The sequence below is a fragment of the Neophocaena asiaeorientalis genome, unplaced genomic scaffold, assembly GCF_003031525.2.
Source record: "Neophocaena asiaeorientalis asiaeorientalis breed wild unplaced genomic scaffold, Neophocaena_asiaeorientalis_V1.1 scaffold629, whole genome shotgun sequence".
NCBI classification, from domain to species: domain Eukaryota; kingdom Metazoa; phylum Chordata; class Mammalia; order Artiodactyla; family Phocoenidae; genus Neophocaena; species Neophocaena asiaeorientalis.
In genome coordinates this window covers 970,303-983,816 of record NW_020175468.1, presented here as the reverse complement: position 1 = coordinate 983,816, position 13,514 = coordinate 970,303, and the positions used below count along the sequence as shown (strand labels likewise).

The window sequence follows — 13,514 nt, the reverse complement described above, 5'->3', positions numbered from 1 at the left end:
GGGGGGGGGTGATGTGCTGCAGCCCAGGGCTGGGGAATCTGCCTTGTTGATAAAGAGGATGTTTCCCCTCAAATGTGCTTGAATTCTGCTCCTTTCTCTCTTCTACTCTTGCCTTGGGACAATCATTGCCTGCAGAATTCAGGCAGCGTGGACAGGACGGTGATATGCAGGTGGCCAGAGGTAAGTGCTACATCAACACCGTAGCTTCCCTGGAGTGAAGGGAAGGAGAGCAGAGATGGAGCCTCACTGGCCTCTGGGATTCTTGTCATCATTTTCTCCTTTCCAGACTCCAGAGTCCAGTGGATCAAAATCCACGAAGAGTCCCTGCCCAAAGCTCCTTCTCTCTGAGGGTCAGAAGGCAAAGGGGCGACTTAAGCTGCTTTCTTGGGGGGACAGGAAGTGGGAATGATGGGCAGTGGTTTTGGTGCCTGGGGGAGCTCCACCCTGGGGCTGGTCCCCGTTGCTCCTTTGAGCCGACATAGACTATCATCCGCCTTTCCGCCTTTCGCCTTCACCCAATCAATACTCCAGACAGAGTAACTAACATCCCCAGGGGAATATGCCCTCCCAGCTCACAGGACTGGACACCCGTGGAGTGTAAATGTCCCGGAAGGAAAACAAGCCAACGGAACCTGGGAACTCCCTGTACCTCCAAAGCACAAGTTATTAGAACACTTTGATCAAGGGTTTACACTAAGCACTAAGACAAGTGAGTGATGACATTACCATCGTGAAAGTGAGAATAAGAAATTAGGTACATCAGTCAGTAACTCTGCGATATCTTTGTATGGTGACATATGGTAACTAGACATCATGGCGATCATTTCGAAACATACAGAAATATCGAATCACTATGTTGTGTAACAGGAACTAACACAGTGTTGTAGGTCAATTATACTTCAATAATGAACAAACAAGTAAACTCATAGAAAAAGAGAGCAGATTTGTGGTGATCAGAGGCGGGAGATGGGGGGAGGGGGAATTGGATGACGGTGGTCAAAAGGTACAAACTTCCAGTTATAAGATAAGTACTAGAAATGTAATGTACAACAGGATAATTGTAATTGACACTGCTCTATGTTACACACGAAAGTTACTAAGGGAGTAAATCCTGAGTTCTCATCACAAGGAAAAAATTGTTTCTATTTCTTTAATTTTGTATCTATGAGACGATGGATGTTTGCTAAACGTACTGTGCTATATAGCCTTACCATACATTAAGAAGGGATTAAATGGGATTTCATGATGTGTGTAAGTCAAGGGATTTCATGATGTGTGTCAGTCAAATCATTACCCTGTACACCTTAAACTTATACAGTGCTGTATGTCAAATATATCTCAAAACTACGAGGAAAAAAAGGAAATTATATACATCAGAAATTATGTACGTAAAATATAAAACAAGAAGTCATGTAATCACGTAAATTGTGTGAAAAGGAAATGTGTATGCAGTTCTGTAAAAAGTGGAAATAGTATGTCTGAAAAATAGAATAGGAAAAACCCAATGGCGGAATGAAGAATAGAACGAAAAAAAAAAAAAAAGAAAAAAGAATAGAACGAATACAATTGAAGACACGTCAGTGAGCTGGAAGGACCTTTGACGTCTCCCCTAGAAGGAAGTAGGGAAGGATGAAGCACACGACATATGAAAAGAATAGTTGGGACTTCCCTGGTGGTCCAGTAGGTAAGACTCCGCGCTCCCAATTCAGGGGGCCAGGGTTCAATCCCTCTTCGGGGAACTAGATCCCACATGCATGCTGCAACTAGAGCCTGGCACAGCCAAAATAAATAAATATTTTTTAAAAAAAGAAAAGAAAAGTTACAATAGATAGAGGACAGAAATAGAAGATCTCAGCTCAGATTATAATAGTTCACTTGAAACTAACACAACATTGTAAATCAACTATTCTCCAAAATAATTTTTTTTTTTTTTTTTTTTTGGCCACGCCACACGGCATGTGGGATCTTAGTTCCCCAACCAGGGATCCAACCCTCCGCCCCTGCATTGGAAGCATGGAGTCTTAACCACTGGACCGCCAGGGAAATCCCAACAGTCCCTAAATGAGATAAAAAGGAAATTAAAAGAAGAAGAAATATTTGGACAAAAATAGTGGAGATAAAATTGCCAGAATTAAAGAAAAAATGAACCACTTCAGCTCAAAGGACCCCACAAACACAAGAAAAAAGACAAGGAAAAGCCCACATCCAAATAGAGTATTCTTAAAAATATCAAAACCAAGGAGAAACGTATAAACCTTTCCAGGGAGAATGGGTGGATTACCTACGAACGCGCGAGCCCTAAGATTTCTAACAGCGATACTGGGTACAAGAAACAATGAATAAAGTGTTCAAAGCATTGAAGCGAAATCACCTTGATCCTGGAATTAATATCCTGCCAAATGAAATTCAACTGTAGGGACATAAAAATATTTTCAGACACAAGTCTTAATACAGGAAAACCCAAATGAGAACATGTTGGGAGGAAGAATTCAAATAAAAAGAATTCAACTAAAAATAACAAAAGTAAGAAACCACACGCAAGAAATATAGGATACGAAGGTGATCAAACACCTCAGTAAAATGTGTACCCGTATATATTTTTTTAAGAAGACCAGAGAATGGAAAAATGCTGTGTGTTCGTAATTACCCAGAATGGAAACTGGAGATCTAGAAAAAGAACCAACATTACAGTAGAAGGTGGACAGAGGGGAAACCGATAGATATGAAAGCACTCGAGTTCTTTCTGTTAGGTGTAAGACAGAGATATTAAATTTTTAAATAAGAGAGGAGAAAATGAAATATTGAAAAAAAATGGAACCAAACAGAAGGAAAAGGTAAAATAATACAAAGAAATCCACATGTAACAATAACCACAATAAATCCAAGTAGAGTGAACTCAACAGAGGATGTGAAATTGGAGTTTTTAAAACCTGGTTATATACTATTTAAAAGAATCACTGCCAAAGCATAATAAAATGTTGGAAGGGGGTGGGGAGGGGAAAGGATGGAGAAATATTATCCTTTCTAACTGACCAATGACAAATTGGTGTATCTGTTTTAAGGTCTAACCAAATAGACTTTAAAACAAAATGTATCAGCAGGCACAAAGACAATCACTACATGTGATTAAATGTGATAAAATGTTCAATTCGCTAAGATACAATACTTCTAAAATATACAGTTTTAATTTAAAAATACATCAACTGTAAGAAATACATTTGATAGAACTCCAGGGAAAAATTGACAAGTAAGCTATCATAATATAAGATTTCAAATACTGATAGGTCAGGAAGACCTATTAGGAAAGATATGGATTTGGATTTGAGCAATACAGGTAACACACTGGCCTACTGATCGTACCTGGAATTTATGAAATAGGAAATATTTTTTTTCTGAAGCATATAGGAAATATTTACAAACATTCATCACATACCAGGCCACAGATCAAGTCTCAAACAAATTTAAAAACTACATATCATAAAAAGCATGCACTCTGAGAAAAAACTCAATGTATTTAGAATTTAAGGATGGAAAGTCATTTTAAAATCCCCATACATTTGGAATTTTTTTAAATCCCCAATAATTTAAGATTCCAAAAAGAAATCACAATAGGGTTTTAGCAATATTTAGAACTGAATGATATTAAAATAACACATTTCAAAATGTGTGGAATGAAATTAAAGTCATATTCTGAGAGAAATTTATCCAAAAATACTTTTATAATGAAAGAAGTGTGCTATATATTAATAAGCTAAGTATCCAGCTTAAAAACGTAGTGAAAGAGGGCTTCCCTGGTGGCGCAGTGGTTGAGAGTCCGCCTGCCGATACAGGGGACACGGGTTCGTGCCCCGGTCCGGGAAGATCCCACATGCCGTGGAGCAGCTGGGCCCGTGAGCCATGGCCGCTGAGCCTGCGCTCCGCAACGGGAGAGGCCACAACAGTGAGAGGCCCGCGTACCCCAAAAAAAAAAAAAAAAAAAGTAAAAGGAGCAGCTCTGTGTGGACAAATGGTGGGGAAATGAAAAGAAATTGACTACTGTTCAAACAACCTGCCCACAATCTGAAGTGTCACAGGGACTTCCATTACCACATGAGGCAGTCTTGGTGCGCTCACTTCCCCATCATTTATTCAGGGGAGTGAGTCATTTGTTGAAATCTGAAACCTCTCAGAAGAAAAATACATCTGCAGGGGTTGCAGGAGGCTAGGCGTTTCTTCTTCAGTACCTGAAGCCCAAAAGGACCAGCTGATTCTTGAAGGAAATGACATTACATGTCTATCAAATTCAGCTGCTTTGATTCAGCAAGCCATGACCGTTAAAAACAAGAATATTACAAATTTTTCAGATGGTATCTTTAGCACAGGCTCCAGACGCGCAGGCTCAGTAGTTGTGGCTCACGGGTCTAGTTGCTCCGAGGCACGTGGGATCCTCCCAGACCAGGGCTCGAACCCGTGTCCCCTGCATTGGCAGGCAGATTCTCAACCACTGCGCCACCAGGGAAGCCCCTGTGATTTTTTTAAATTACAAAAACAACTTCATATGTTTTGAAAAAACTTTTTTTTTTCATTCTGCATACCAGCAATGAGCAATCAGAAAATGCACTTTAAAAAAGATAGCATCAGCCTTCCAAGATGGCCCACACTCTATGGAGTGTGTACCTCCCTGAATAAACCTTCTTTCACTTTGTCTTGCTCTTGAATCCTTGCCTGCACAAAGCCAAGAACCCACACTTGGCGGCCATCCCAGGGACGCAGACATGACTTGGGACGTGACCATCCTCTCGCACCCCACTCTCTTTCCTGCAACATCTTTTCTGGCACCCAATGAGGGGCCTCCAAGGCCATAATCTCGATCCGCCTACTGGGCTATGGCTCCCCTCTGAAGGGTGGCTGGGACTTCTCCTGAGCCACGTAGATTCAAGTAGCCCGTTAAGTGGCAGCTGATGTCACCTGCAGGGTCTGGCAGAGAGCAGCTCTTTGGCCGTGAAGAAGCGCACTGAGGCCAAGGTTTTTCCCCCTCCGTCTTTCTCATTCTCCTATTGCTCTATCTCTTTGGGCTTGAAAAGATCCACCCAGACGACCACCAAACATCCAAATTAAGACTGCGCGGCAAGTAATTGACAACTTGGTTGGGTCTAAAGAACTCCTGCTAGGGGGCTTATCTGGTGGCACAGGGGTTGAGAATCTGCCTGCCAATGCAGGGGACACGGGTTCGAGCCCTGGTCTGGGAGGATCCCACGTGCCTCGGAGCAACTAGACCCGTGAGCCACAACTACTGAGCCTGCGCGTCTGGAGCCTGTGCTCCACAACAGGAGAGGCCGCGACAGTGAGAGGCCCGCGCACCGCGATGAAGAGCGGCCCCTGCGTGCCGCAACTAGAGAAAGCCCTCGCAGAGAAACCGAAGACCCAGCACAGCCAAATATAAAAAAATAAAACAAATAAAATAAAAAAGATAGCATTTACAATAGTAACAATAACTAGTATTTAGGAAGAAAAATAGCAAAAGATGACCAAGACCTGTGTGAAGGAATTGTCCCTCTTTCTTGAAAACATTTTTTAAAAGACTTAAATGAATAGAGATATCCATTTTTCGTGGATTAGAAGACTTAAATTCAAAAACAAGTACACTCTTCCTGAATTGATCTATGGATTCAATGTAATTCCAATCAAAACTCCAACAGGAGTATTTTTTTTGGAACTTGACAAACTGACTCTAACATTTAAATAGAACAACAAAGGGCCAAGGACAGGCAAGACAACTTCTGAAAAAGATTCAGGAGGAGGTTTTGCTCTGTTAGATACCAGGACTTATGTTTGAGTTTATAGATTCTGTGACTGTAGACACAGTTCTGACTCAGGGACTATAAAATTGACCATTGGAATAGAAGAGGCCACAGAAAGAGGCCCACCCATGTATGGAATTTTGATGTGTGGCAAAAATGGCATGGCAGGTCAGCAGGGGAGGGAGCGAAGGACTATTCTATAAATGAAGGAAGGACATATATAGATCGACACTGCATACCACACACAAAACTCAACTCCCGGTAGATGAAGTCTTTAAATGTCAACAGGAAAACAAAACTTTTAATAGAAACTATACTTGAATATCCTTCTAATCTTAAGATGGGGAAGAGTTTCTTAAATGAGACCCAAAAGGCACTCAATAGAAAAGAGAAGACTGGTAAATATGGTTATATTACAATTCAGAACTTACCATAATCAGAGGTCACCTTTAAAAAAAGTGAAGATAAGCTACTCACTGGGAGAAGATATTTACCATGTATATAACCAGAAAGAAAAAAAAAACAGTATAAAAATGTATAAAGAACTCCAACAAGTTTAATAAGAAAAAGTCAAACACCCAGCAGGGGAATGGGCCGTGGATGGGACCTGGCATTTTATAGAGAACATGTTCATATGCCACTGAAGACGTAGAGAGACTTTTGTTTTCATTGGTAACCAAGGAAATGCAAACCAACACCATAGTGAGATGGTGAGATGACAAAAAAAAAAACAAAAAAAATTGAGAAAACCAAGTGTTGGAGAGATTGTAGATCAACAGAATCTGATAAGCACCGATGGGAGTATAAGTGAATGCAGTTGCTTTGGAAAACGCTTTGTCATGATCTCGTAAATATGAACTTTACGTACACTATGACCTAGTAATTAAATACTTCAGTAATGATAAAGAAAAACTCTCACATGTGAATACGGTGAGACACGAATAAGAATGTTCGTAAGAGCAACACCTGGAAACAACTCAAATGTCCATCAACACAAGCTTAGTTAGATTATAGACATAATAATAAAATGGATTATTATACAATGGAGAACTGCAACTTTATGTAAAAATAGGAATGACTCTTTGCGACCTAATGTTGCATCTACAAAGCGAGTCCAAGAAGAGTATGCGGAATGTGAAGCCCTTTGTAGGTTCAGAAGCAATTAAACTAAACAGTGTACATTTTGGGTAAACATATATGTGATAACACCAGCAACAAAAGATTCAGAGCAGGGCTACCCTGGTGGCGCAGTGGTTAAGAACCGCCTGCCAATGCAGGGGACATGGGTTCGAGCTCTGGTCCGGGAAGATCCCACATGCCGCAGAGCAACTAAGCCTGTGCGCCACAACTACTGAGCCTGCGCTCTAGACCCTGTGAGCCACAACTACTGAACCCATGTGCCACAACTACTGAAGCCCGCGCGCCTAGAGCCCATGCTCCGCAACAAGAGAAGCCACCGCAATGAGAAGCCCGCGCACCACAACGAAGAGTAGCCCCCGCTCGCCACAACTAGAGAAAGCCCGTGCGCAGCAACGAAGACCCAACGCAGCCAAAAATAATAAATAAATTAAATAAAGAAATTTAAAAAAAAAGAGATTCAGAGCAGTGGTTACTGAGGATGGATCAGGGAGCAACATGGGCAGATAAAAGTCATCATCAATGTTTGAAGTCTTAGGTTGGACGGGAGGTTTACATTTGCTTATCATATTATGAAAAACAAAGCGAACACTGCTTGTTCCAGTGATAATAGCTTGGTCACGAACAAAGCATTTTGGATAACTCCATTTAGGGCAACGCGAGCCCAATTTTAAAAAAGAGAAGGGGGGTCGTGCTGGACAGGGACAGAGTGAGAGAAAATTACAACCCCTGCCCTCTCAAGGACTTTACAAATACGATGAGAGGGTGGAGACAGGTAAATATAGTGATGTTGTGTGATGTGACCCTCAGTACAGGGGTGGACACAGAGCTCTGGGGATACAGAGAAGGGAGGGATGGGCATTGACAGGGAGGGAGAGGACAAAGGTTTCCCAGAGTAAGAGATGTCGATATTGGAGCTAGAAGGAGGAGGCAAGGTGGTCTGGTCGAAATGAGGAAGGAAGGGCATTTCAGGTAGAAGGAACTGTACATTCAAAGGCTCTGAGTCATCAGGTAATAGATTTCTATGGAGACAGAAGGCCAGTGTAGCTGGACCCTAGGGCAGGACCAGTGGCTGGAGCGGCCATCAGGGGAGACCTCAGGAAGGACTTTGTATATCAGACCAAGGATTAGGACTTGATTCTCTAAGCAGTGGTAGCAAACAACAGCTTTGAAACTCCAGAAGGGCTGGAAAGTACTGGTTTGGGGGAGATGGTTCTGGAAGGTTGTATCTGGCAAAGAGGTGAGGTTGGCTCAGTGGTCAGCAGAGGACCATTGCGTCTGGGGGATGAAGGAGAAGAACAGAAGGGGAGTCAATGCCCAGGTGTCTGCCCGGGGGACCAGGGAGGAGCAGGAAATACTGAGGAACTCAGTCTGGACCCACCGAGTGGATACGCCCAGGGCTCCCACTGCAGGAGAAGACGCCCACATCACTCACCCAGGCGATGGTACCCATGACGGGGTCTTCACCATCCACACCCTCTGGTCTCCTGGCTGCCTGCTTTCTGCGGGCTTTCACTCTAGGAGAAGAAACCAGTGTAAGAGAAGAGAAGAAAATGCAGCCAGGACGGCTCAGGCAAAGGCAAGGAGGCTGCCCCCACTCCCTGGTAAGACACCTCAGGCATCCGGACCCTGGAACCGGACTCGGAGGCCTTCCTAGCATGCAAGTGAGTGCTTCATCCTCTTGGATGACCAGGACCTTGGCCAAGACTGAATTTCCATCCCTAAAGACCCCACTTACACATGAAAACTTGTACGTGAATGTTATTATTATTGGCAAATGATGGCCAAAAAGTGGAAACAACCCAAATGTCCATCAGTGGATGAGTGGATGGGTAGAAATGTGCTCCATTCATACAAGGGAACATCATTTGGAAATAAAAAGGAACAAAGTACTGACACATGCCACAACGTGCATGAACCTTGAAATCATCACGCTAAACAAAAGGAGTCAGTCTCAAGGGACCACATATTTTATGATTCCACAATGTCCGGAATAGACAACTCTAGAGGGACTCAGATTCCTGGTTGTCTAGGGCAGGGGACGGATCAGATGGGATGACAAGGGGTGTGCGTTTCCTTTCGGTTTCATTTCATGGGCTAATGAAAAAGTTCTATCAAAATCATGGTGATGGACACATAACTCTGAATAGACTGAAAGCCAGTAAACTGTACACCTTAAATGTATGGGAATTCTATCTCACGAAGGCTGTTACCTATTCCCCCACAACCCCGCAAAAAAAAAAAAAAGACCCGCTCTGGATCTAATCTACTCAGCTCTGCCTTTCTGGGGTTAAATGACCTTTCTCTGGACTGCCTACCACACACACCTCCCTGCACACCTCCCCAAGAACACAGGCTTACATGCAAAAGAAGATAACACACAAACACAGTGACAGCAGGGCCGTGGCACCGGCACCTGCAAGGGCCCCACGAACCACTCCGGTCAGGGATGCCGCTTTCCCTGCAGAGGAGAGGGCTGTGAGATGAGCTCACTCGCAAGATTCAGTCTCTTGCCTTCCCACCTCCTTGCAGAACTTGCTGGAGAACTCCTTCAGGTCTGAGATGGGGCACCCTGTCCTAGCAAACACCTTCTGTCCGGGCCCCAGCCCCTCTCCCTCCAAGCATCATCTTCTAGGACCTTAACTCCTTTCCCCCTAAGCCTCTGCCCTCAACAGGTCCCCTGACCTGGCAGCAGCAGGACAGTGGCGCTCTGGGCCCCGTGGACGTTCTGGGCCTCGCAGCTGAGTCGGAGGCCAAAGTTGAGCCCGTGGCTGAGGCTCAGGGAGCTGTTGGCCCAGGGCCCAGCCGAGCTGGAGGTGACCTTGAAGGAGGCGTTGCTGAAATTCCCCTCCAGCAGCCCCTCCCCCAGCCGCCAGCGCAGGGAGGGGGCCGGCTGGGCTCGGGAGGAACAGTCGCAGTGCTGACCCTCATCCTCCTGGGAGCAGGAGGGTCCCAGCAGCTGCGGGGCGTCTGTACAGAGGGAGGAGAGTCAGCGGTGCCTCTCCCCTCACGTGGGCCCAGGTGTCCTGCCCCCAGGGGTCCCCGCACTCACAGACCACCGAGAGGCTCAGAGACGTGATCTGGGAGCCCAGAGGGTTCTGAGCTCGGCAGGTGAGCTCGCTTTCTGCAGCGCCTAAGCCTGGCAGCTCCAGGATCCTGGTGCTGGAGATGCGGGTGGCGTTCAGGGCTGGGGACGCCCGGAACCAGCTCAGCTGTGCAGGCGGGTTGCTGTCAGCAACACAGAGCAGCTGCAGAGCCTGGCTCTCCGAGATGAGAAGGGATGAGCTGTTTTGTAGAGCCTTGAGGGCTTTGGGGGAAAGTGCAGCGAGAGCTGGGGGAGGCTGAGGTCTCATCCCTCCTGCCTTCCCAGGATCTAGTTGGCCTCTCCCTCTCCTCCCCTGGCCCGCTAACTTGCTTCGGTGTGGGTTCCGAGGCTGGACCCTCACACCCTAAGGAGGTTGACCCAACGTGTCTGGGCCTCGTATCTTCAGGGGAGGCTCAGTGTCTCAATGGGACGAGCCTGGGCTGTTTGGTGGAAAGAGCACAGAGAGCCTCAAGCCTTGGGAAACTGATTCAGTGAAGGCACCAGGAAACGGGACTCAGTTGGTTCTGTGGAGGAAAACCACAGCGCACAGCCATGGTGAAGTGAAATGGGCTTTGAACAGAGTGTGTGGTGCGTACGTGTGTGTGTGTGGCCTGTATGTGTATGTCCCCGCGTGTGTAGGTGCATGTGTGCATGTGTGTGTGTATTGCATGTGTGTCTGCATTTCTGTACGTGTCTGTGTGTCTGTGTAGAGATGTGGATATGTGTGTACGTGCATGTATATATGTATGTGTGTGTGTGTGTGTATGTGTATTGAATCTGTGTGTGGACTAGCGCCTGGGAGGTGGGGGAGAGAGGGTGGTGATTTTTATCCTTGCTCTTCCCGTACGTGATGGCATTCAAGCCCTAATCCCACCCTCTCTGCTTGGAGGTGGTCCCAGGAGCTGGACCCAGCCCTGGAGAAGAGGTCCTTTCCTACCTGTGACATTTCTGAAGCAGAGGTTGATGCTGAGGTTCCACGGAGCATCTAGGATGGAAAGATATGGCCTTGCTTCAGAGCGGACCAGTGGGATCGAAACTGACCCAGCACCCAAGGAAGGAAACCAGGAAGGGGGCATGGCTGTCCTCATGGCCTCTCCCCACCTCGGCTCCCAAGGCTCAGATCCATAAAAGAGTGAGCTGGCCCTCGTTCTATCCCTGCCCTCTACACACACACACACACACACAGCCAACTGCCCTCAGGGACCCAGCCCCCCTCCAAACTCACATGACACATTGAGTCGGATGGTTCTCTCCATGGTCACTTGATCTCCTTGGAGTTCCACACGACAGGTGAGGTTGGTGCCATGGTCCTGGGGCCTCGGGGTGAGGGTGAGCACCGAGGAGTGGAGGGTCTCTGGGTCCATGGCATCAAGGGCATCCCCCGCCCAGGAGAATGAGAAAACTCTTCCCCCATCACAGACTGGTGACAGGTGGCAAGTCAGGTTTGTGGGGCGGCCGGACTCCAGAGCCTCCAGAAAATGGATGTCAGGTTTCTCTGTTGGGGCTGACGAGAAGAGAGGGAGATGCCTGGGCCCCAGGGGGGTGGGGGCCCAGAATGTGACCCTGAGAGGGACCAGTGCTTCAGAGCCACAGCTCACCCCAGGTCTTGTGTCTCTTCTGAACCCCTAAACCCCAAGACCTGGAGCAGGGAGTGGTCCTGTGTCCTGTTCCTGTTCTAATACGGGAGTCTCCACGTCCCAGGGTCCTCTCCTGGGCCCCTGCCATACCTGTCACCTGCAAATTCAGCTTCTTATCTCTGTAGCTGTATTTCATATCACCTCTCTCCACTCGGAAGAAGTAGACTCCTGTGTCGCTCATCCTGGCATCTCTGATGTTCAGGGAGCAGTTCTTTCTCCTGCGGTCCCGGAAGAGGTGGAATCGGCCCTGGGTCTCTGGCTTCACTTGTCTAACTGGGTTGTCTGTGGCCACAGGATCACTGCGGTGTATGTTGTCCCCTTCCCGGAACCAATAGATGAAGGGTTCTTCATGGAGGTACCACGAACTCCAAGGGTAGGAAAAAGAGCAGGGCACGTAGACGCCCAGGCACGCCTGCACCGTCACTGATTCCTGCACTAGGAGCCAGTACCCGTGGTCCTCCTGCAGGGACCCTGGGGGACACAGAGGCTCCGCTGAAGCTCCAGCCCCTCCCCCACCCTTGCCGCCCCTCCTCCCTCGGCCCACTCACCCCCCCAAAGCAGGGGCAGCAGCAGCAGGGGCACCATGTCCGCGTCCGCCAGCGCAGAGCCCGGGTCCAAGTGCCTCCGTCAGGGAAGGAAGCGCCGCGAATGTGGGGAGCGACCGAGGAAGCCCCAACAGGAAGCCAGAGGGTGACAGAGACAGCCTTGGCCAAGCAGAAGGGGAACTTGGACGCCACGGGCCACAGGAGGGGGAAGGTCAGGCTGGGAAATCATCCCGTTTCCCTCGTCTCTCCCATTTGCAGCTGCAGACTGTGACCTACTGAAATGTGAGGCTTGTCTAGGCTCCCAAGGCCCCACAGCTGTAGCCCTTCCCTGTACACTGTTGTCTACACGGGGAAGAGAGCACCACCTGTCCAGCTCCCTGGGGATCAGAGCCTCTGGGAGGTCAAAGAGCAAATTCATTATCACATGTTGAAGGGAGCCCAGGCTGAGGGTCCAGGTGATGGAGGCCTGCCCCCAAGTCAGGAGAAAGGTGAGTTCTCAGCAACAAGCATGTCAGTTGGACATGACTCGGTCCACAGTGGTCACACAGCTGTGGTCACCACCAGTGACCCTGGAGCCTCCTGACCCCGTGGAGTTAGGTCCCTGTTCCCGTCACTGTCCTCGTCCCCGGCAGCCTCAGACTCTGGTCCTGGTGTTGATGCCCAAAGCAGACCGAGCGCAGGGCATTTAGAATGTGGGAGTTGAAGGCAAGGAGTGCCCGGGTTGGAACCCAGACACCTGCCTACCTACCTACTCACCTGCCACCTGTTCAACTTTACCAAAGTTACTTAGCCTCTCTGTGCCTCAGTTTGCTCATCTGAAAAACAGAGACACTAGCAGAAATGCTGTGTGAGGATTAGATGAGTTCATATGTGTCAGGTGCTTAGGACACAGCCTGGCACTGATACTCACTCAACTAAGGCTTTGAGGACACCTGCTGTGTGCCATGCCCCCATGTAGGGGCTATGTAGGGGCTGGAGATACAACACAGGATAAGCTCCTAGGATGGAAAAGGTGAGTCAACAATCTGAGTGGGGAGACTAACATTTAATAAGAAAATTAAGATACACAGTCTCAGGGCTTCCCTGGTGGCGCAGTGGTTGAGAGTCCGCCTGCCGATGCAGGGGACGCGGGTTCGTGCCCCGGTCCGGGAGGATCCCACATGCCACGGAGCGGCTGGGCCCGTGAGCCATGGCCGCTGGGCCTGCACGTTCGGAGCCTGTGCTCCGCAGCGGGAGAGGCCACAACAGTGAGAGGCCCGCGTACTGCAAAAAAAAAAAAAAAAAAAAAAAAAAAAAAAAAAAAAACAATCCCTTTAAAAATAATACATTC

The 13,514-nt window shown here is 47.6% G+C and overlaps 1 protein-coding gene across 1 annotated transcript in view; it reads right to left on the bottom strand.

The window, feature by feature from the left end:
• Positions 1 to 12,332, bottom strand: part of SIGLEC5 (sialic acid binding Ig like lectin 5) — a 14,918-nt gene extending 2,586 nt beyond the window's left edge. Inside the window, exons 1-8 of the mRNA XM_024768504.1 lie at positions 12,188 to 12,332; positions 11,730 to 12,110; positions 11,228 to 11,506; positions 10,940 to 10,987; positions 9,970 to 10,224; positions 9,603 to 9,887; positions 9,279 to 9,378; positions 8,353 to 8,434 (exon numbers count right to left, since the gene is read on the bottom strand). Of these exons, the coding sequence (XP_024624272.1) occupies positions 8,353 to 8,434; positions 9,279 to 9,378; positions 9,603 to 9,887; positions 9,970 to 10,224; positions 10,940 to 10,987; positions 11,228 to 11,506; positions 11,730 to 12,110; positions 12,188 to 12,224 (1,467 nt within the window). The 5' untranslated portion in view covers positions 12,225 to 12,332. The remainder of the gene's footprint in view (positions 1 to 8,352; positions 8,435 to 9,278; positions 9,379 to 9,602; positions 9,888 to 9,969; positions 10,225 to 10,939; positions 10,988 to 11,227; positions 11,507 to 11,729; positions 12,111 to 12,187) is intronic.
• Positions 12,333 to 13,514: the final 1,182 nt, after the last annotated feature.